This window comes from Carcharhinus amblyrhynchos, unplaced genomic scaffold (assembly GCF_965287045.1).
Source record: "Carcharhinus amblyrhynchos unplaced genomic scaffold, sCarAmb.v2.hapA scaffold_74, whole genome shotgun sequence".
NCBI lineage: Eukaryota > Metazoa > Chordata > Chondrichthyes > Carcharhiniformes > Carcharhinidae > Carcharhinus > Carcharhinus amblyrhynchos.
This window is the reverse complement of record NW_027649814.1, coordinates 937239-961822: the sequence shown is the minus strand read 5'-3', so window position 1 is coordinate 961822 and position 24584 is coordinate 937239. Positions and strand designations below refer to the sequence as shown.

The following is a 24584-nucleotide window of genomic DNA, read 5'->3' as shown; positions in this document are numbered from 1 at the left end:
CCCACCCCCCCTCTGAATCAGTTTAAACCACTCCGCATAGCCTTCACAAATTTACCCCCCAGGATATTTGTTCCCCTCTGGTTCAGATGTATACCATCACTCTTATAGAGATCCCACCTTCCCCAGAATGAGCCCCAATTGCTCAAGTAATTAAACCCCTCCCTCCTGCACCATCCCCTCAGCCACAAGTTCAAACTTTCCCTCTCCCTATTCCTCTCTAAACTATCCCGTGGCACAGGCAAGAGTCCAGAGATAACCACTCTGTTTGACTTGGCCTTTAGTTTCCATCCCAACTCCATGAAACTCTGCCTAATATCCCCTTCCCTTAGCCTCCCTATGTCATGTGTCCCCACATGAATTATAACTTGGGGTTGATCACCCTCTCCCCTAAGAGTCTTGAATATCCTCTCTGACACATCCCGGACCCCAGCCCCTGGTAGGCAACACACCAGCCCTGAGTCCCTACCCTTACTACCAACTCTCCTATCCGTCCCCTTAACTGTAGAGTCCCCAATCACGAGGCCCAATCTCTTGCATCCCCTAGACACCTGAGCTTTTACAATAGGCTCACCCCCAGAGACCTGCTCCCTTTGGCTATCCCCAGTTGATGCTTCCTCAACTGTAGCCTCCAGGACCGAAAATCTATTTTGGAGGGGAACAGCCCCAGGGGATTCTCCTCCCACATGCTTCTTTCCCCTCCTCTTGACATTGACCCAAGACTGATTACTAGGAGTGACTATTTTAGTCTATCCAGCCTCTCCTTATAACTCAATCCATCAAGTCCCGGTAGCATCCTAGTAAATCTTTTCTGCACTCTTTCTAGTTTAATAATACCCTTGTCAGGTCAAACCAGCATGGGCAATAAAAGTTCCAGCCCATTACTATCTCTGTGCTTCCGGAGTCTGTGCAGGACCCGGATTGGAATCCCACCACGGCAGATGACGGAATATGAATTCAATAAAGAATATTCAAACTGATGACCTTGAGAGCATTGTGGGAAAAACCCATCTGGTTCAGGAATGTCCTTTAGGGAAGGAAATCTGCCTCCCTTACCCGGTCTGGCCTCCATGTGACTCAGAATCACAGCAATGTGGTTGGCTCTCAGGTGCCCTGTGAAATGGCTGAGTCAATGAGTGCAAGGGCAACTGGGGAAGGGCAATGAATGCCGGCCCAGCCAATCACACCCACCTTCCATCAATCAATCAAAAAACGATGGCGCCAACGTGAGGGTAAAGTAGATCAAAAAGGTCCTTTCCCGACTAAAGCAGGACCTTGTTAATGAACCTGGAAGGCAGTCTATACCCTCGGTGCTGACTGCCCACAGATGCGCACCAGGTATATTGGTGGATGCCTGCCATACACGCCCTCTGTAGAGGTGACCCAGGGATCCACAAGATTGTGAAAGGGAAGTAGGCAGTCAGAGTGAGTCCACTCCCCCAGGTCTCACCCCAACCCCATCAACCTCAGCTGTCCTGGAATGAGAAATTACTGATTCCATCAGGACCGGCAGCTCCGCAGGAAGTTCCTTCCACTTCGACCCAAGAACATGATTGGTCAGTTTTACTTCCCATGAGCTGCAGTTTTGCACTTGTCTGATCCAATCAGAATGTTCCCTGGTCCAAATGATCATCCCATTCCTGATTGGTTCCCTCTAAGGAGCTTGTCGTTCTGATTGGTTACTGGGAATGGTGCGGGATCAGTTGGGATGTGAGTCTGGGGATTTAAGGTGAGTTGGTCCCACTTGTATTCATCTCAGAGTCTAATAGGTGATAATGGCTTCCCAAGTGTGTGAGAACTCCCACAGGGACTGTGAGGATGCTGTGAATAAGCAGATCAACCTGGAGCTCTATTCCTCCTGTGTTTACCTCTCCATGGTGAGACTTTGTGATGATTGGGGTTTAAATTTAAAATAATGGTCTGGTTGTGCTCTGAGCAGGTGCAATATCTTTACCAGTGAATTTGGCTTTAAATGATAGTTGTTGTTGATAAATGTTACTGAGGGACAGGATCTTGTTAGCAGACTGCTCCCTGTCTGGAATAACTTGACCTGATTCTGAAGAGTTTCCATCTGAAACAGGCTCCATGAAGCTTCCAACAGAAGATTGGCTTTGTGACATTAGAGTTAATGTGCAGAGTGGACTGGGCCTCCAATCCCCTTGGAGGATTCATCCTTATTGGGGAATAAAGGATTGATGGGATATGTGGATGGAAGCAATGAAATGTGATTGGGTCACCACTTGGTACTGAATTGATAACTTGTGTTTCTTCTCCCTGTAATATTCTAAATGGGTAAACCCTGCTGTCCTGAACTTCCCCCAAGACTAAATTACTTCAATGATGCATTAAATTAAACTGAATTGTGAAATATTCACTTTAAGCATTGTTTTTTAAATCTCTGGAGGGGGGAGGAGGAGAATGTCCCACTCGCATTAACCGTGGGCTGAATGGAGCTAAACTTCAGCTCCTTGCTGATTGAAACTTGCAGAACACCAAGAGGCCTGGACAGAGTGAAGATTGGAGAAAGATGTTTCTGTTAGTTCAAGAGACTAGGATCCAAAAGGACAACCTTTTAGAATTGAGATGAGGAGGAATTTCATCATCTAAAAGATGCTGAATGTGGCATTCACTGCTCCAGCAGGCTGTGGAGGGCAGGTCATTTGGATGTATTTAAGACACGGGTTCTTGGTTCGGGAGGAAAAGGTGGGAGAATGGGTTTGAGAAATGATCAGTTGTGATTGAGCTCCCAACATTCAATTGGCCAAATGGCCTAATTCTGCTCCTAGACCTTGTGATTGTTCTGAGTAGGGAAATGGTTTGTGGTGAGTGATTGTTCTGATTTCCAAGTGGCCCCTGGATAATCTCTGACTCTTTACCCACAGTCCTGTTACTTTGACCGGGATGATGTTGCCCTGAGTCACTTTGCTGAGTTCTTCAAGGAGCACTCATGTGAGGAACAGGAACATGCTGAGAAACATGGAATTCCAGAATAAACGTGGGGGCAGAGTCATCCTGGAGGATGTCAAGGTTGGAGCCTGTCACCTTCACACCATCTTACTTTTCTCATTGTTTGGTTTATTTTCCCAGAGCGTTCCTGGGTTCCTACTGTCTGCTGTGATTAAAACTGCCTTGTGTTGACCTGGGAATAGGTGCATGATGATGAGTTGCTGTGGCTCTGACCTTCAGATCACCCTGAGAAAGTGGCTAAAGTATCAGTAAATGTGGAGGCTGTGGTTTCTGGGCTCTAAACTGAGCTTAAATGCTGCAGAGAGTGTTTTCTATCAATTAAATTGGAGAATGGGCTTTGATTCTTCTCTCCTTCAGTTGATCAACTGATGTAATGGTTGTCAAGGTAACATCCCATGACACTAATGAGATCTATTTTGTCCCCTTCCAGAAGGCAGAGCAGGATGAGGTGGGGCAATGGTCTGGAGGCAATGCAGAGAGCTCTGCAGATGGAGCAGAATGTGAACCAGAGTCTGCTGGATCTGCACAAACTCTCCTCTGGGAACACTGACCCTCATGTAAGTTGGATGTTGATAGTGGGATCTGTCCTTCACCTTGGGGGTTTCTCACATGCAGAGTGTAGATGGCTTCTGCTGTAAATAAAAACACTGCAGATCTGGATTACTCAACTGTTCCCAGGACATTGAGAGCTCTCTGTTCCTGAGGCACTCGTTCACTCCCAGTTTAATGGAATTGATTTGGTCTCTGGGCATTGAGGCAGAATTGGCCCCTTTTCACCCAGATACAGAACTATCACCCTCCCCAGTGCCAAAGATTCTCATCCAGGAAAGATCATTGCCAATAACATCACTCATTTCTCTGCTGTCTTTCCTGTTTCCAGCTGTGAGTTCCTGGAGAATCAGTACTTGGATGAACAAGTGAAGATGATCAAGAAGCTTGGAGATCACATCACCAACCTGAAAAGACTGGGAGCCCCTGAGAATGGTATGGGAGAGTACCTGTTTGATAGGCTCACCCTCAACTGCCTGGGATTCGAATGGAAATAAAACCTCTTGTCTGTGTAATTCTGTAGCTGGTTTCATTATTTTGCAACATTTAAGAACATAAGAACATAAGAAATAGGAGCAGGAGTAGGCCATCTGGCCCTTCGAGCCTGCCCCGCCATTCAATAAGATCATGGCTGATCTGTCGTGGCTGATCTGTCGTGGCTCAGTTCCACTTTCCCGCCCTCTCCCCATAACCCTTAATCCCCTCTCTTATCAAGAACCCATCAACCCGCTTCTTAAAAATATTTAGCGAGGCAGCCTCCACCACTTCAACGGGCAGAGAATTCCAGAGATTCACCACCCTTTGAGTGAAGAAGTTCCTCCTCAACTCCGTTCTGAACCGCTCCCCCTTGCTTTCTTTAAATCCTGATCCAGAAACATGGGGGGGATTTCTGAAAGTGAACATTTCTAATACAATGTGGTTCCCCTCAGCTGTGGGTGAAATACCATGCTGTTGTATTTGGCCCATCAAGTCTGCTCTGCCATTCAACAAGATAACATGATTTTCCTACAACTCTCTCTTCCTCTTAATCAGTGTTACAATCTCCCTTGAGATAAGGTTCCTTATTTACTTTATCTTTAATCCTGACAGGAACATACAAACTCTGCACTCTCAAAATTTCTCTTTTGCAGATACAACTTAGTTGTGATAGGGGATTTTAATTTTCCACGTATAGATTGGGAATCACATACTGTTAAAGGTTTAGACGGGGTAGAGTTTGTTAAATGTGTTCAGGAGAATTTTCTAATCAGTACATAGAGGTACCAACCAGAGAGGGTGTGATACTGGATCTCCTATTGGGAAATGAGTTAGGGCAGGTGATGGATGTGAGTGTGAGGGAACACTTTGGATCCAGTGATCATGGATAAGGATAGATCTGGTCCTGGGGCTGAAGTTCTGAACTGGGAAAAAGGCCAAATTTGATGAAGTGAGAAGGGTTCTGGGAAGTGTGGATTGGCACAGGCTGTTCTCTGGTAAAGATGGAAAGTGGGAGGCCTTCAAAGGAGGAATTGTGAGAGTGCAGAGTTTGTATGTTCCTGTCAGGATTAAAGGCAAAGTAAATAGGAATAAGGAACCTTGGTTCTCAAGGGAGATTGTAACATTGATTAAGAGGAAGAGAGAGCTGTTTGACCAATCTACTAGAGTTTTTTGAGGAGGTTACCAGGGAAGGTGGTGGATGTTGTCTACCTGGATTTCAGCAAGGCCTTTAACAAGGTCCCTCATAGAAGGTTAATTAGGAAGGTTCAGTCACTAGGTATAGATGGGGAGGTAGTAAATTGGATTAGACATCGGCTCAATGGAAGAAGCCAGAGAGTGGTTGTGGAGGATTGCTTCTCTGAGTGGAGGCCTGTGACTAGTGGAGTGCCGCAGGGATCGGTGTTGGGTCCATTGTTGTTTGTCATCTATATCAATGATCTGGATGATAATGTGGTAAATTGGATCAGCAAATTTGCTGATGACACAAAGATTGGAGGTGTAGTGGACAGTGAGGAAGGTTTTCAAAGCTTGCAGAGGGATTTGGACCAACTAGAAAAATGGCAAATGGAATTTAACACAGACAAGTGTGAGGTATTGCACTTTGGAAGGACAAACCAAAGTAGAACATACAGGGCAAATGGTAGGATTCTGAAGAGTGCAGTTGAACAGAGGGATCTGGGAATACAGATACAGAATTCCCTAAAAGTGACGTCACAGGTGGATAGGGTCGTAAAGAGTGCTTTTGGTACATTGGCCTTTATAAATCGGAGTATCGAGTATAAAAGTTGGAGTGTTATGATGAGGTTATATAAGGCATTGATGAGGCTGAATTTAGAGTATTGTGTACAGTTTTGGTCACCTAGTTACAGGAAGGATGTAAATAAGGTTGAAAAGTGCAGAGAAGGTTCACAAGGATGTTGCCGGGACTTGAGAAGCTGAGTAACAGAGAGAGGTTGAATAGGTTAGGACTTTATTCCCTGGAACGTAGAAGAATGAGGGGAGATTTGATAGAGGTGTATAAGATTTTGATGGGTATAGATAGAGTGAATGCAAGCAGGCTTTTTCCACTGAGGCTAGAGGAGAAAAAAACCAGAGGGCATGGGTTAGGGGTGAAAGGGGGAAAAGTTTAAAGGGAATATTAGGAGGGGCTTCTTCACACAGAGAGTGGTGGGAGTGTGGAATGAGCTGCTGGATAAAGTGGTAAATGCAGGGTCACTTTTAACATTTAAGAAAAACTTGGACGGGTTCATGGATGAGAGGGTGTGGGGGGATATGGTCCAGGTGCAGGTCAGTGGGACTAGGCAGTAAAATGATTCAGCACAGACAAGAAGGGCCAAATTTTTCAAGGAGCAGCTACTGCGGGTCTGTGATAGGTATGTCCCTGTCAGGCAAGGAGGAATTGGTAGGGCTAGGGAACCGTGGTGCACAAAAAAAGTTGATTTGTTGGTTAGGAAGAAGAAGGAGGCTTATGTTCGGATGAGGCTTGAGGGCTCGGGTAGTGCAGTAGAAAGCTTTAGATTGGCTAGGAGGGAGTTGAAGAGGGAGTTAAGAAGGGCTAGAAGAGGGCATGAGATGACTTTGGCTGATAGGATTAAGGAGAATCCTAAGGCGTTCTATAGGTATGTCAAGAACAGAAGGTTGGTTAGGGCAAGATTAGGGCCAGTTACAGACAGTAGGGGGAAGTTGTGTGTGGAACCGGAAGAGATTGGAGAGGCATTGAACCATTATTTCTCTTCGGTGTTCACGCAGGACGATATGAATGTAGCTGAGGAGGTCACTGGGGTGAAGGGGTGTAAAATAGAATGTATTGCAGTTGATACAGAGGATGTGTTGGATATTCTAGATGGGTTGAAAATAGATAAGTCCCCTGGTCCGGACGGGATTTACCCTAGGATTCTATGGGAGGCAAGAGAGGTGATTGCAGAGCCACTGGCTCTGATCTTCAGGTCGTCGTTGGTCTCTGGTATAGTACCGGAAGATTGGAGAACAGCGAATGTTGTCCCATTGTTTAAGAAGGGGAGCAGAGACTTCCCTGGGAATTACAGACCAGTGAGTCTTACTTCTGTAGTGGGCAAGGTTTTAGAAAGAATTATTAGGGATAGGATTTATAGTTATTTGGAGAGTAATGAATTGATTAGAGATAGTCAGCATGGTTTTGTAGCGGGAAGGTCGTGCCTTACTAACCTTATTGAGTTCTTTGAGAAGGTGACCAAAGAGTTGGATAGGGGTAAGGCAGTAGATGTGGTATATATGGATTTTAGTAAGGCGTTTGATAAGGTTCACCATGGTATGCTTCTGCAGAAAATGCAGATGTATGGGATTGGTGGTAATTTAGGTACTTGGATCAGGAATTGGTTAGCAGATAGGAGACAGAGGGTGGTGGTTGATGGTAATTATTCATCATGGAGTTCGGTTACGAGTGGTGTGCCTCAGGGGTCTGTTTTGGGGCCACTGCTGTTTGTAATCTTTATTAATGATCTGGATGAGGGTATAGTTGGGTGGATTAGTAAGTTTGCTGATGACACCAAATTCGGAGGTGTGGTAGATTGTGAGGAAGGGTGTCGAAGTTTGCAGGGTGACTTGGACAGGTTGCAGAGCTGGGCCGCGAGGTGGCGGATGGAGTTTAATGCAGAGAAGTGTGAGGTAATCCATTTCGGTAGGAATAACAGATGTGTTGAGTATAGGGCTAACGGGAGGACTTTGAATAGAGTGGAGGAGCAGAGGGATCTAGGTGTATGTGTACATAGATCCCTGAAAGTTGGGAATCAAGTAGATAAGGTTGTTAAGAAGGCGTACGGTGTCTTGGCATTTATTGGTAGGGGGATTGAATTTAGGAGTCGCAGCGTCATGTTGCAACTGTACACAACTCTGATGCGGCCGCACTTGGAGTACTGTGTGCAGTTCTGGTCCCCACATTACAGGAAGGATGTGGAGGCTTTGGAGAGGGTGCAGAGGAGGTTTACCAGGATGTTGCCTGGTATGCAGGGGAGGTCCTATGAGGAGAGACTGAGGGATTTGGGGTTGTTTTCACTGGAAAGAAGGCGGCTAAGAGGGGATCTTATAGAAACATATAAGATGATTAGAGGTTTAGATAGGGTGGATGGTGATAGCCTGTTTCCTCAGATGGAGAAATCTAGCACGAGGGGGCATGGCTTTAAATTAAGGGGGGGTAGTTATAGGACGGATGTCAGGGGCAGGTTCTTTACCCAGAGGGTGGTGAGGGACTGGAATGCCCTGCCTGCTGCAGTTGTAAATGCGCCTAGTTTGGGGGCGTTTAAGAGATTGGTGGATAGGTTTATGGACGAAAAGGGATTGGTTTAGATTAGTGGGTCAATGTTTTTTTTAAAAAAAAGACTGGTCGGCGCAACATTGTGGGCCGAAGGGCCTGTTCCGCGCTGTAATGTTCTATGTTCTATGTTCTAAATGGACTGTTTCTGAGCTGGAATTTTCTATGGTTCTATGAATAGGATGGAGTAGAGGGATATGTCCCCGGAAAGGTGGGGGATTTTTGTTCAGTCGGACAGCATGGCCTGTATAGCCTTGGAGGGCCGAAGGGCATGTTCCTGCTCTTTGTTCTATTAACAGACAACATATGGTTATATTAGTGAAAGGTAAGGTTACCTCTGAGATCTGGAGACAAAATCTGGTCACACATTGAAGTTCCAGGCAGAATGACGTGTCAAGACCGTATAAACCCAGAATCCCTGCAGGACAGAAAGAGGCCATTCAGCCCATTGAGTCTGCACATCACTCTGAAGGATCATCCCACCCATGCACTCCCCTCCTCCCTACGCCCATCCAATCATCCATTTACCATGGCCAATCCATGGAATTCGCACATTTTTAGGCATGAAGGGACAATTTAGCACGGCCAATCCCCCTAACCTACACATCTTTGGACACTAAGGGACAATTTAGCATGGCCAATCCACCCTAACCTGCACATCTTTGGACACTAAGGGACAATTTAGCATGGCCAATCCACCCTAACCTGCACATCTTTGGACACTAAGGGACAATTTAGCATGGCCAATCCACCCTAACCTACACATCTTTGGACACTAAGGGACAATTTAGCATGGCCAATCCCCCCTAACCTACACATCTTTGGACACTAATGGACAATTTACCATGGCCAATCCACCCTAACCTGCACATCTTTGGACACTAAGGGGCAATTTAGCATGACCAATCCCCCCTAACCTACACATCTTTGGAGACTAAGGGACAATTTAGCATGACCAATCCACCCTAACCTACACATCTTTGGAGACTAAGGGACAATTTAGCATGGCCAATCCAACCTAACCTAGACATCTTTGGACACTAAGGGACAATTTAGCACGGCCAATCCACCCTAACCTACACATCTTTGGACACTAAGGGACAATTTACCATGGCCAATCCACCCTAACCTGCACATCTTTGGACACTAAGGGGCAATTTAGCATGACCAATCCCCCCTAACCTACACATCTTTGGAGACTAAGGGACAATTTAGCATGACCAATCCACCCTAACCTATACATCTTTGGAGACTAAGGGACAATTTAGCATGGCCAATCCAACCTAACCTAGACATCTTTGGACACTAAGGGACAATTTAGCACGGCCAATCCACCCTAACCTGCACACCTTTGGACACTAAGGGGCAATTTAGTATGGTCAATCCACCTAACCTGCACATCTTTGGACACTAATGGGCAATTTACCATGGTCAATCCACCTAACCTGCACATCTTTGGACACTAATGGGCAATTTACCATGGCCAATCCCCCCTAACCTACACATCTTTGGACACAAAGAACAAAGAACAAAGAACAACACAGCACGGGAAACAGGCCCTTTGGCCCAACGAGCCCGCGCCGCTGTCCCACTGTCTCAGTGACCTATTCATGATTTTAGTCTACGCCTAATGTGCGAGGATCAGGGAGGTCCAATATAGGGACAATTTGTTACCCAATCAATCAGCCTAAAAGCACATCTTTGGGATGTGGGAGGAAACCGGAGTACCCGGAGGAAACCCACGCAACCATGGGGAGAACGCGCAAACTCCCACAGACACAGGCCCAAATCCATGTGTCCGCACAGCAACAGAGATAGTCTCTGAGCTGTCATGTTGCCCTCAAGATGGTCCAGTTTAAGCACACTAACGACATGAAGCAATAGGCAACTCCCGAAGCAACGTCCAAGAGCAGCCCACTACAACCTGCTGCATGCATGCCCCTTGCTGGACTTAAATGCCTGTGGAGACAAAAAATTCATTATTAAACAGGCCAAGACTGTAACATCCCTGAGGCAAAAACTTAATCCCAAGCCTACAATGTTTAGTAAGGCCTGCTATATCCCCCTATATGTAGACCGCTCATGTGGCTGTCTAAGTGACTCTTAAACAACCCTAGCGTGCCTGCTTCCACCACCTTACTCGGCAGTGCATTCCACACCCCCACTACCCTTTGCGTGAAAAACTGCCCTCTAATACTTGTCTTATACCTAGCCCCCCCTCACCCTAAGCCCGTGACCCCTCGTTCTATCCATTTTTAATAGCGGAAAAAGCTTACCACCATTTACTCTATCTATCCCCTTCATAATCTTATAAACCTCTATTAGATCCCCCCTCAGCCGACGTCTCTCAAGGGAAAACAGCCCAAGTTCATTCAATCTTTCCTCGTAAGACAGCCCTTCCATACCAGGCAGCATCCTGGTAAATCTCCTCTGCACTCTCTCCAGGATCTCTACATCCTTCCGGTAGTACAGTGACCAGAACTGGACGCAGTACTCCAAGTGAGGCCTAACCAAAGTTCTATACAACTGCAACATCAGACTCCTACTCTTATATTCTATACCCCTTCCTATGAAGGCTAACATACCATACGCTTTCCTCATCACATTCTGCACCTGCACCGACACCTTCAGGGACTTGTGCACTTGCACCCCCAGGTCTCTCTGCGTATCTATACTCCGGATAGTTCTACCTTTTATCGTATAACTCCCCTCCACATTATTCCGGCCAAAGTGCATCACCTCACATTTCTCCGGATTAAATTCCATTTGCCATCTATCTGCCCAATCTACCAGCCTGTCTATGTCCTGTTGCATTGCCAGGCACTGCTCCTCAGTACCCGCCAATCCAACCATCTTAGTGTCATCAGCAAATTTGCTGATCACACCACCTACCCCCTCTTCCAAGTCATTAATATATACCACAAATAGAAGAGGTCCTAGTACCGAGCCCTGCGGCACACCACTGGTGACAGGCCTCCAATTGGAAAAGGAGCCTTCCACTACTACTCTCTGTCTCCTCCTCCCAAGCCAGTTCTCCACCCATCTACATACCTGGCCTTGTATCCCATGAGCCTTCACCTTTTCTATCAGCCTACCATGAGGGACCTTGTCAAACGCCTTACTGAAATCCATATAGACGACATCAACGGCTTGTCCTTCGTCAACCATTTTTGTCACCTCTTCAAAAAATTCCACTAGATTCGTAAGGCACGACCTCCCTGTAACGAAGCCATGCTGCGTATCCCTGATCAGATTGCAGCGCTCCAGATGTTCATACATCCTATCCTTGAGGATCCTCTCCATTAGCTTGCCTATAACTGAAGTCAAGCTCACCGGCCTATAATTCCCTGGGTTATCCCTCTGACCCTTTTTAAACAACGGTACTACATTTGCAATGCGCCAATCCTCTGGGACCTCACCTGTGTCCAAAGAAGAGACAAAGATTTGCGTCAGAGGCCCAGCAATTTCATCCCTCACCTCCCTTAGCAGCCTGGGATAGATGCCATCAGGCCCCGGAGATTTATCCGTCTTTATACTGTCTAAAAGTCCCAACACCTCTTCCCTCGTGATGACTATTTCCCTCAACGGATCCTCAAACTCCTCAAGCACAGCACCAGACATCAGGCCCCTCTCCTGCGTGAATACCGACGCAAAGTATTCATTCAGGATCTCCCCCATTCCCCCAGGCTCCAAGCATAGTTCCCCTCCTCTGTCCCTGAGAGGACCAATCTTCCCTCTAACCATCCTTTTGTTTCTAACATAGGAGTAAAATGCCTTAGGATTTTCCTTAATCCTACCCGCCAAAGCCATTTCGTGGCCCCTTTTTGCCTTTCTGATGCCCCTTTTAAGTTCTCTCCTACATTCTCTGTATTCTTCTAACGCTATCTCTGTCCTCAAATGCCTAGATCTAATGTACGCCTCCCTCTTCCTCCTGACCAGGTCCTCAATATCCCTAGTTACCCACGGCTCTCTGATCCTACCCTTCCCATCCTTCCTCTTGACCGGCACATGTCTTTCCTGCAAAGATTTTAGTTTTCCCTTGAGAGACTCCCACATACCCAGCGTCGACCTGCCATCAAACAGCTTACCCCAGTCCGTATCTTTAAGATCCTGCCTAATCTGGTTGTATCTAGCCCTCCCCCAGTTTAACACCCTCCCCTTAGGACAGGCTTCATCTTTATCCATTAATATCTTAAACCAGACAGAGTTGTGGTCACTGTTAGCCAAATGCTCTCCTACTTCGACGTCAACCACCTGCCCAGGCTCATTCCCCAGAACCAAGTCCAGTACAGCCCCCTCTCTGGTCGGGCTATCCACATACTGCTCCAGGGATCCTTCCATTACACACTGTACAATTTCCTCCCCGTCAGCACCCTCTGATCTCGGCACCTTCCAATCTACCCCGGGGAGATTAAAATCTCCCACTACCACCACCCTATTCTTCCTGCACTTATCTAGAATGTCCCTGCTTATCCCTTCTTCCACAGCCCTCGGGCTGTTGGGCGGTCTGTAGTACACACCCAAGGGAGATCCCTTCCTATTCCTCAATTCCACCCAAAGCGACTCGATTCCTATATCCTCTATACCTCCCTCCCTCTGCACTGCTATGATGCAATCCTTAACTAACAACGCCACTCCCCCACCTCTCAGCGACCCACCCCTATCACGCCTGAAGCACTTATACCCAGGAACATTCAACTGCCAGTCCTGCCCTTCCTTTAACCAAGTCTCTGTCACCGCCACCACTTCCAACTTCCTTTCGAACATTAATGCCTTCAGTTCATCTGTTTTGCCAGTCACACTCCTAGCATTGAAACACATGCACCGAAGACCCTCAGAAACAATCCGATCCTTCTTCCTACCCTCCGGGCTTACCCTATCCCCAATCCCAGTTCCGTCCACCTCCCCACCCCCCCTCCATATTAGTTTAAACCCTGCCGAAACACTCCAGCCAACCTTCCAGCTAAGATATGCACACCCTTCCCAGTTAACTATACCCCATCCTTCTTGTATATTTGCCCCTCTTTCATAAAGACTTCCCAGCGGTCTACGAATCTAAAACCCTCTGCCCTACACCAATCCTTCAACCACGCTGTATACTAATACATGTGACAAACGTAAATCAGATCGAATCAAATCAAATCAAATGAACCCTTTCATTCCTGGAATCAATCTGGTGAACCTTCTGAACTGTTCCCACTGCCATCACTTTCTTCCTCAAATAAGGAGACCAGAACTGGACACAATATTCCAGATGGGTCTCACCAGCACCCTGTCCAATTACAACAACAATCTCGTGTCCTTAGAAGAGACTTTGGGTGCAATCTTATGAAAAACAACCTTTCAGCGCAGAATGAGCGAAAAAACATGTGGATGTGAAAATGTAATTTTATGGCACTCAGTTACTATATTGCTCAGAAGTCTGATTCTCGCCAGTAAAGGGATGGATGGGGGGGGGGTTGGGGGGGCGTGGGGAGGCGGGGGGGGGGGGTGTGTGGTTGGAGTCTAAGCTCACAGATGAAACCGGTTGCAGACTGCTTAACGCAGGTGCCCAGGACTCCCAATGAACTGGGAGACCTCCTGTCACCACCCATAAACCTCCCCCCACACCCCCCCACTCCCGCCGCACAAGCATCGACCCCCCCCATCCCCCCACCTGCAATAATATGAGAAACCCCCACTGCTTTGCAACTTGGTCACTGCCACTGGGGCATTGGGAGCCCTGGGAGCCCTGGGATGTGTCCCTGACAATATTCACTCTGGAGCCCACCCTGTATGCATCCCTCAATCATCGATCTTCCCTGTCTACTGATCACCACACCCCCATCCGCAGACCACCCTCACCTCGCCCCAACACCTCCCTGGAGAACTACCCTCCAACAATCAGCCCCCATTCTATACCCCCGGCCAATACCTCCCCCCACAGTGCTATTCCCCTGAGGAGTTCCCCACATGCCTCCCCCATTCACAGCTCCCACCACGCCATGCAAACCTACTTCCAATCTGCAGAGCTCCCCCTTCGAGCAGAATCATGAAATCCTACAGTGCTGTAGGAGGCCATTCCAACAACAATCCACCCAGGTCCTATCCCCGTAACACTGTGTGTTTACTCTAACTAATCCCCCTGACAGCAAGGGGCAATTTAGCGTGTCCAATCCACCTAACACACACACCTTTGGACTTTGTGAGGAAGCTAGAACACCCTCAGGAAACCCACACAGACATGGGGAGAACATGCAAACTCCGCACAGAGAGTGACTGAAACTGTGAATCGAATCTGGGTCCCTGACACTGTAAGGCTGCAATACTAACCATTGTGTCACTCTGCCACCCACCCTTGCATTCCCAATATTCTGAGCACACTCCTTCCTTGCAGTGCTCCCTCCCCCCTTATTCAGAGATCCCCCTTTGCCACCCTCTGGCTTAGCTTCACCCACCCACTCAGACCCTAGCCCCACCTGGCATCCCCTTGGCACTGCCCCTGAAAGAGCTATAGTTGTAGTGCAGTGTCAGTGTGCCTGGTGGGCAGTGACAGGATGCCTCGTGGGCAGTGCAGAGTGCTCAGTGGGCAATGCCATTGGGCCTGGGGGGCCGTGACAGGGTCACACATTGACACTGCCCCATGTGAATGCCTGGGTTCTGTCCACCAGACACTCAGGGATTTCAATGATCTGGTCTCCAGACCAGTGACAAGGCAAGTTTAATTAGTAGTGCCACAGTGGCCTTACATTAACACTGCAATGAAGTTACTGTGAAAATCCTCCACACTCAGGCAACTTTTCAGGTAACACTGAGGGAGAATTTAGCACGTCCAATGCATCTGAAGTAACACGTGTTTTGGACTGTGGAAGGAAACTGGAGCACACAGAGGAATCCCACACAGACACGAGGAGAATGTGCAGACTCCGCACAGACAGTGACCCAAGCCAGGAATCGAACTCAGGTCCCTGGCGCTGTGAGGCGACAGTACAAACCTGCTGTACCTACTTCCCATACTGGACCATGTCACCTGGGACTCGCTAACGACATGTAAAACGTGTCATTAATATTTCAATCTACTTCAGGCTATTTTTGGGAAAGAAGCCAATCTTGCCGGCAAAACAGGGTGAGTTTGTGAGTGGTGAAAATCTCACTCCATCTTACCGGCTGACTGCTCCGAGTGACTCACACAGTGAGCCATTGAGCTTGCACCCTCTCTGATAGTCAGACCAATATAGATTCAGTCAAATTCCATGTATGTTTTAAATCCTGTGTGTGCTTTTTTCACTAGAATTGAATTATAGAATCAGAGAATCCCTATAGTGTACAAGGAGGCCATTCGGCCTATTGAGCCTGCACCAACCACAATTCCACCACTTATTCTTCCTGCTAATCCGCCTGACTCTGTGGTCAAATTAGCACGGCCAATCAACCTAAACCGCGCATGCTTGGGAGGAAACCAGTACACCCAAAGGAACCCATGCAGATATGGGGGGAATGTGCAGACTTTGCACATTCGGTGACCCGAGGCGGGAATCAAACCCAGATCCCTGGTGCTGAAAGGCAGAAGTGATAACAGCTGCAGTACCATTGTGCTTTATTGGGACATTAAAGACATATTATATTGTAATCATAATATCATGGGCAGCACAATGGCACCATAGTTATCAATGAGTCTCGTAGCACCAGGGGACCCGTGTTCGATTCCCAGCTTGGGTCACTGCCTGTGAGGAGTCATCACATCCTCCCCAGTGTCAGCTTGGGTTTCCTCTGGGTGCTCTGGGTTCCTCCCACAGTCCAAAAGACGTGCCAGATAGGTGCTTTAGTAATGCTAAATTCACCCTCAGTGTACCTGAGCAGGCACCGGAGTGTGGAGTTGAGGGGGTTTTCACAATGGTTTGTCCATGCTAAATTGTCCCTCAGAATCCAAAGATGTTTACTTTAGATGGATTGGCCATGCTAAATTGCCCATTGGTGTCCAAAGATGTGCTGGTTAGGGTTGATTATCCGTGCTAAATTCCCCCTCAGTGTACCTGCATAGGTGCCAGAGTGTGACATCGAGGAGAATTTTGCAGTACCTTCATTGCAATGTTAATATAAGCCTTACGTGTGACACTAATAAATAAGCATTAATCTTATGCCGTATTTTGGTTGGGGAAAAAAAAAGTTGGAGAAATGTGTGTTTCCTTTAGCAAACCCAAGGTAACATTCTTTGAATCAGCCCACACTTTAGCAATTGCAATTTAATTTTATTTCCTGGATATCTGAATGGACTGTTGCTTACAGGCAGTGTTGCGACTGTGAAGTTAGACTGCTTGAGCTGTAGTTACAGTAAGAAGTCTCACAACACCAGGTTAAAATATGACAGGTTTATTTGGTAGCACGAGCTTTCTGAATGCTGCCCCTTCATCAGGTGAGTGCTCCGAAAGCTCGTGCTACTAAATAAACCTGTCAGATTTTCCTCTGGTGCTTTCAGACTTCTTGTTCTGCCCACTCCAGTCCAACGCCGACATCTCTACATCATAAACTGTCATTGTCAGATGCATTTTTTATTGTACTTCAGCCTGCGAGCCTGTCCAATACTCTGGCACTTTGTCTGCACATCTGAAGATGGTTTGTAGCAGATGTTCTAAAACTTTAGTCTATAGCCTAAAATGCACGAGAAGATTTGGAAAGCCAGTAAATATCTATTCTTATCCTAAGTAGCATTGCTGTAGCACCCCCTCCATTCCATGTCTGACAGTTTCACCTTCTACTCTGCAAATAAGTAAAGTTCACAATTCAGCCAGAACGTCTACTCCAAGAAGGTAATTCTACACAGCCTTGCTTTGACTACCCAATTTTATTGTGTCGGTTTTCATAGATACTTTCGATGGTGTGAAATGTAAGGACGGCACGGTGGCACAATGGTTAGCACTGCTGCCTCACACTGCCAGTGACCCGGGTTCGATTCCAGGCCTGAGTGACTGTTAGCTGTGTAGTTAGTCATTTCTCCCACATGGGTTTTCTGCAGTTGTTCAGTTTCTCTCCTACAGTCTGAAAGACATGCAGGTTAGGTGAATTGGAAAGGCTAAATTGACCCTAATGTGAGGGTAAATGAGGGTTGCAGGAATAGAACTTGGATGGGATTGTGGTAGGTATAGATTTGATGGGCCAAATGGCCTCCTTTGTAGTGTAGGGATTCTATACTGGCCACTTATCCTCTCTGAGTGCCCACATTTACCTTTTGTAGAGCTTTTCCCTGTTTGGAAGAGTCAATTAGTAAGGGGGAGGGGGCTATAAGTTTAAAGTGCGAGGGGCAAGGTTTAAAGGAGATGTATGAGGCTACTCAGAGGGTGGTGGATGCCTGGAACTCATTGCCACAGTGATAATGGAAGCAGATGTGATAGTGACTTTTAAGAGGCGTGGCCAATCCACCTGACCTGCAAATCTTTGACTGTGGGAGGAAATTGGAACACCTGGTGGAAACCCACACAGACGCAGGGAGGACGTGCAGACTCCACACAAACAGTCACCCAAGGCTGAAATTGAACCTGGGTCCCTGGCATCGTGAGACAGTAGTGCTAAGCACCGGGCACTGTTACACCCCTAAGGGATCATTAAAGGTGTATTGTATCATGATCATAATATCATGGGTGACATGGTGGCACAGTGGTTAGCATTGCTGTCTCACAGTGCAAGGGATGGTTTCCATTCCCAGCTTGGGTCACTGTCTATGTTGGGTCTCCATATTTAAGCGGCGTTTTGACAAATACATGAATAGGATGGGAATAGAGGGATTTGGTCCCTGGAATGGTAGGGGTTTTAGTTCTGTCTGGCGGTGCAGGCTTGGAGGTCTGAAGGGCCTGATCCTGTGCTGTAATTTTCTTTGTACTTTGTAAATCGTGTCAGGAATCGACATGCAGTTTAAAGTTAGAACGCCTGAGCTCATCTCATCGAATTAACAGAATCATCTTTGCAATTGGATATGTCACACCATTCTTCAACTCTTCTCTGAATTTCCTCTGAGTGACTGAATAGATAAAAGTGTTAGTGCAGCAGCTCAGGAGCTGGAGCATGAAGCCTATCTCAGGCACAAAGTTAGGCAGAGAAACTGGGAAACCCAAATAATCCAATCGTTTCAATATAGAACATATCATGAACACTACCCACAAAACCATGAAATTACCCGATATAACAAAAAGTAAGATCATGGATTTCCTTCTGTTTGCCATCTCCGGGTCAGCTGGACTCTCTCCATTGCTGTGACGCTGGAGTCTCCTGCGGGCCCTGCTGGCCACTAAAATGCTCCTGACTGTCAATGCATTGAACAGTAGAATCAAAAGAAATGGAAGAAATGGTGTTAAAATATAATGCAGAAACTCAAAGATTGCCCAGAGCAGCGAGCGGCCAACTCCAATCAACACCAGGCAAAACCATGGACTGTTAGAAAGCCAATATCGACTTGTGTACAGAAAATACCAGGAAATATTCTTCAAACAGCTCACCGCAGTCACTGTTCCTAGGACAATGAGGGCCGTTTTATCTGTGCAGTATTTAGATCTTAGCTTTGTAGAACAAATGGCTATAAATCGATCAAATGTGAAAGTGACGGTGAACCAGACAGAACAGTCTGTGGCAGCATAAAGCAGGACAGCGTGGATGTTACATAAGGGGACCATGCGCAGAAACCTAAATTGTTCACGATAGACGATAGGTATTTGCCTCAATATCAGATCGAAGATGATGACCAGTAGATCCGTCGCTGCCATGGCCACCAAGTAGTGAGTGACACATTTGGATAGGCCACACTTTCCCCGAGAAAGGATCACAATCGTCACCAGGTTAACTGCAAAAGGAAATAATTATTCAACAGATGTGCTGGAATAGAAATATTGAATGTGTTAGCACTGCGGAGTAGTTTTTAAAACCCTGTATATTAATGTGAAGACCAGAAGGCCATAAGGCATAGGAGCAGAATTATGCCACTCAGCCCCTCGAGTCTATCCCACTATTCATCCCCATTCTCTTTCCTTTTCCCGATAACCACTGATCCCCGTATTAATCAAGAACCTATCCATCTCTGCCTTAAAAACACTCAATGTCCTGGCCTCCACAGCCTTCTACAGAAAAGCGTTCCACATATTAACCACTCTTTGGCTGAAGAAATTCCTCCTCATCTTTGTTTGAAAGAATTGTCCCATTCGCCTGACATTACGCCCTCTGGTTCTCGTTTTTCCTACTAGTGGAAACATCCTCTCCACATCCACGTTACTCAGGCCTCGCACTATCCTGTAAGTTTCAATAAGACTCCACCCCCACCTCATCTTTCTAAATTCCAACAAGTACCCAGAGTCCTCAATCATTCCTCATATGGCAAGCGCTTTATTCCAGGGATCATTCTTGGCAACGTCCTCTGGTCCCTTTCCAAGGCCAGCACATTCTCCCTCAGTCTCTGTCTTTCCAGTGAAAACAATCCTCATCTATTCAACGTCTCCTCATAGCCAAAACCCTCGAGACCTGGTAACATCCTGGTGAACATGTTCTCTCCAAAGCTTCAGTGCAATGATTACAATGAGGTATTTCTGGGTGTTAGTCTCAGGATGACTGTTCCTTTTATAAATATGAGTGAGTAGGATTTTGGGGGTACACAATTCGAAATTTGCAGCTGTCAGAAAAAATCGAAGTGCAGTGAAGAGAAGACAATGATTTCCTTGTGAGTGGACATTGGAAGGAAGGTGGATGGGAAAGACGTGAAACTGGTATGGTTTAGCAGGGGAATTTGTGAAGAAGAAATTACTACATTTTTGATAGTAAAAATGAGAAAGAAAGGGGAAGAATCTATTGGTGCAATTTTAAATGGAACACAAAGGCAAAGAGGTGAGAGGTAAAAAGGGGAGAAGGTTATCAAAATGGTGAAAAAAAAGAGTTTCTCAGCTTTTTTTAAGTATTGATAAAAGGTATATTATAATTTGACATTCAACGTTGTTGAATGACAATCATTGAATCCCCCACTGTCAACATCTTTGGGTTCACCATTGATCAGAAACTCAAGTGGACTCACAAACTAAACAATGTGACTACAGGAGCAGTTCAGAGGTTAGGAATACTGCGGCGAGTAACTCACCTCCTGATTCTTCCCAAAGCTTGTTCACAAGGTACAAGTCAGGAGTGTGATGGAATACTCCCTGCTTGCCTGGATGAGTGCGCCTCCAACAACACTTAAGAAGTTAAACACCATCCAGGATAAAGCAGCCCCACTTAATCGAAACCCCATCCATAAGGAAATCTCTCCCTCCACCACCGAGGCACAGTAGCTGCAGTATATAACCATCTAAGATTCACTGCCACAATTCACCAAACATGCTCAGACAGCACCTTCCAAACCCACAGCCATTTCCATCCAGGAGGACAAGAGCAGCAGATAACAAGGAAACACCACCACCTGCAAGTTCCCCTCCGACCTGACTTGGAAATATATTGGCTGTTCCTTCACAGTCATTTGGTCAAAATCCTGGAAGTCCCCCCTTAACAGCACGTGGACTGCAGAGATTCAAGAAGACAGCTCACCATCACCTTCCCAAGGGCAACTGGAGATGGGCAATAAATGCTGGCCAGCCAGCGAAATCAATGTCCCATTGCATGACTGCTTTAAGAGCAGGTCGCATGCATTGATGATGATGCCACTCGGGTAATTAATGAGTACGTACTTAGTCTCAGTTTTGTATTCTGTGCCATGCAAAAATAATCTATCTCAATAAACCTGCTGTGTTTTAGTTTCAATCCACACGTGCAAACATACTTTTCCTTTCTTTATTTGAAACCCCCAGCCCCTAACACGGTTAGGACATTCAGAGAAGCCTGTATGGCATGGTGGCAAAGTGGTTCGCACTGCTGCCTCTCTGTGTCAGGGATCCCAGTCCGATTCCTGGTTTGGGTTACTGTCTGTGTGGCGTCTGCGTGTTCTCCCCAGATCTGTGAGGGTTTCCCCCCATAGACTGAAAGATGTGCTGATTAGGAGCATTGGCCATGCTAAATGCTCCCTCAGTTATCCGAACAGGTACCCGAGTGTGGCGACTAGGGGATTGTCACAGTAACTTCACTGCAGCGATACTGTCAGGCTTCTTGTGGCACTCAGAAATAAACTTAAACATTAGACAGCACATAAAACATTCAACTGCACTGAATTTCTTTAATTTTATTTATTACTTTCACAAGTCCACTTACTTTAACACTGCAATGAAGTTACTGTGAACATCCCCTAGGCGCCACACTCTGGCACTGTTCGGTGAATCATTATTGATATTTTACCAGTCAACTAATGTAGCAGGTTTTAGAGTGTCCAATTCAGAGCACCAGAGCTTAGAAACAAAAATGTGAAAGGTTTGGAGAGTCTTCACATAATGATTAGTTTTTACTCAGTTTGTGGATCATGGGCAGACTGACTGGGCCAGCATTTATTGCCCATCCCCAGGTGGCTGTGGGGGGCAGCTGAGAGTTCACCACATTGCTGTGGCTCTGGAGTTACGTGTAGGCCAGACCGGGGTAAGGACAACAGATTGCCTTCTTCAAAGGAGCCTGATGTTTTTTTTCTGACAATCGACAATGGTTTCATGGTCATCAGTAGATTCTGAATCCCGCCACGGTTTCAGAAGGGGAGAATGGCCTTGGGGGAAGTACAGCCGGGGTTTACAGAACTGATAAGACTTCAGCAGTTGTTATGAGTAGAAAATATACAAATTAGACCTGTTTTTCTCTAAGATTTAGAAAGTCAAGGAGTGATCTGATAGAAGTCTTCAAGATACTAATAGGAAAAGATCGGACAGACAAAGATCAACTATTTCCATTGGTTGGAGGTTCGAGTACAATAGTCAAAGTAATTGGACCAGATCTTCCAGGAGAGATGTTAGGAAGCATTCCTACACATTCCTTTCAGTTTTAAGCTTATGTTTATGTATTAGTGTCACAAGTAGGCTTACATTCACACTGCAATGAAGTTACTGTGAAAATACCCTAGTCACCACACTCCGGAGCCTGAGGGAGAATTTAGCACGGCCAATCCACCTGTCCAGCACATCTTTCGCACTGTGGGAGAAAGCCAGAGCACCCGAAGGAAACCCACGCAGACACAAGGAAAACATACAAACTCACTCAGGCAATCACCCAAGCTGGGAATCGAACCCGGGAGCCCTGGCATTGTGGGACAGCAGTGCTAACTATTGTGCCACCGTGCTATTCAAAATGAGAGTAGATATATTACATACAGTACACTTCATCGCTGTTCTCATAAGTTTGTTTGGGTTGTTGTAAGGGTATATTGTTTTATAGAATCCAATATGGCAGAAAGAATCCATTCGGCCCATCGAGTCTGCAATGACGACAATCTCGCCCAGGCCCTACCCTGTAACCCCATGTATTTACCCGAGATAGTCCCCCGACACTAAGGGACAATTTGGCGTAGCCAATTCACCTATCCTGCATGTCTTTGGACATAAAGGGGCAATTTAGAATGGCCAATCCACCTAAACCACACATCTTTGGGACGTGGGTGAAAACCAGAGCACCGAAAGGAAACCCATGCAGACACGGGGAGAATGTCCAAACTCCACACAGATAGTCACCCAAGCCGGGCATCAAACTCAGGTCCCAGGGGCTGTGAGGTAGCAGTGCTAAGCAATGTGGCACCATGTTGCCTCTACGATTAACTGTACAAAATCTACTATTAAGTTGGGAAGAAAACATTTTCTCATCTGACACTCTGGCTAATTGTTTAATGCTATAGTTTGAAGGAGTTAATATAGATTGCAAGAATGGCCCTATTTGAATGGAAAAGGAATGGATGATTGAGTTGAAACCAATTAATGCAATTACATATCAAAACGTTAGCAACAACCAATGACTTACCGGGAACTCCGACTGCAGCCAGCACAGGGTAATAAATCTTCTGTGAATCTTGAAGTGCCCGTAGGATCTGGAGTTTGACCAGGAATCCAAGGCCCATTATTTCCTCTTGGATGAGAATCAACGAGTGGCTATTGACTCTGACAGCACGTCTCTGAATAACACAATGAACAATGCCTCTTACTTATAGGACAAGCTCAGCTTCTCTCTACCTTGTCCCTTGCTGACTGCCATTCCTTACAGTCGATGAACAAACACGTGAAGAAAACAACTTTCACTCGAAGAACAATTGAATTCCCAAAGCAGAGAACGTGTGGAGACCAAGTCCACCGGAATGAGAAGGATTTCCCAAAGCTGCCTTCTCCAAAATCAGGAGACATTTAGTTGCTCGACTGTGTCAAATAAACAGTAAAAGGTGAAGTTTGCTTGGCTACAAATTGTTATTATATATATATAATATATACATATCTATATGTATGTGTATATAAACACAAAACACTGCAGTGCCAGAATCTGAAACAAAAACAGAAAAATGCTGGAAAATCTCAGCAGGTCTGACAACACCTGTGTAGAGAGAATAGACACAACATTTCAAGTCTGGTTTCTTCAGAGCTCAATTTCAATAGCACGGTGATCATCGCACAGCCTAAACATGACATGACTTTAAACATCTCTATCAAATCTATTTCACTCTATTATCAGCCATGATTGAATGGCAGAGGAGACTCGATGGTCGAGTGGCCCAATCCTGTTCCTATGTCCTATGACCTCACGGGCTACTATTAATCAGAACTTCAAAATTAGCAAGTGTGCAAATTCAGTCCTTCAATCTGCTCCGCCATTCAAAAGCAAAAAACAAAGAACAGTCCAACACAGGACCAGGCCCTTCGGCCCTCCAAACTGTGCCAATCATGATGCCCTAACTGAACTAAAACTATACGCACTTACAGAGTCTGTATTTCCCATCCTATTCATGTATTTGTTTAGTTACCCTTAACTGCTGCCACCGTACCTGATCCCACCACCTCCCCAGACAGCACCTTCCAGACATCCACCACCCTCTGTGTAAAAGTAAAACTTGCCTTGCACATCTCCTCCAAACTTTTCCCTACTCACATTAAGCCTCCCTCCCCGAACACAGGACTTCTGGATTAAAGAGAAGATAACCTGACATTCCACTCTGCCCATGCCACTTATAACCTCGTATGCAAATCAGACTGACCTCTATCAGGTCACCCCAAACCTCCATCACTCTGGTGAGAACAAACCAAGGTTTATCCGACCTCTCCTCAATCAGATCATAGCTGATCTCTCCCTCGTCTCCCCACCTGTTTCCCCATACCCCATTTTAACCCATTTTTATATCATAGATCTATCTCTCTCATTCTTGAAACCATTGAATGATTCAGACCCACCATGCTACGGGGCAGTGAGTTCCATAAATTCACCA

At 46.2% G+C, this 24584-nt stretch overlaps 1 protein-coding gene and 1 pseudogene across 1 annotated transcript; one reads left to right on the top strand and one right to left on the bottom strand.

The window, feature by feature from the left end:
* Positions 1-1772: 1772 nt before the first annotated feature.
* On the top strand, positions 1773-4010 carry LOC145337791 (ferritin heavy chain A-like; annotated as a pseudogene).
* Positions 4011-18186: 14176 nt separating this feature from the next.
* On the bottom strand, positions 18187-23234 carry LOC145337790 (putative G-protein coupled receptor 139). The gene is made up of 2 exons (XM_080182633.1): positions 23138-23234; positions 18187-19082 (listed from the first exon to the last, which is right to left on the bottom strand). Exons 1-2 carry the CDS (start codon positions 23232-23234, stop codon positions 18187-18189), a joined length of 993 nt encoding a protein of 330 aa, XP_080038759.1.
* Positions 23235-24584: the final 1350 nt, after the last annotated feature.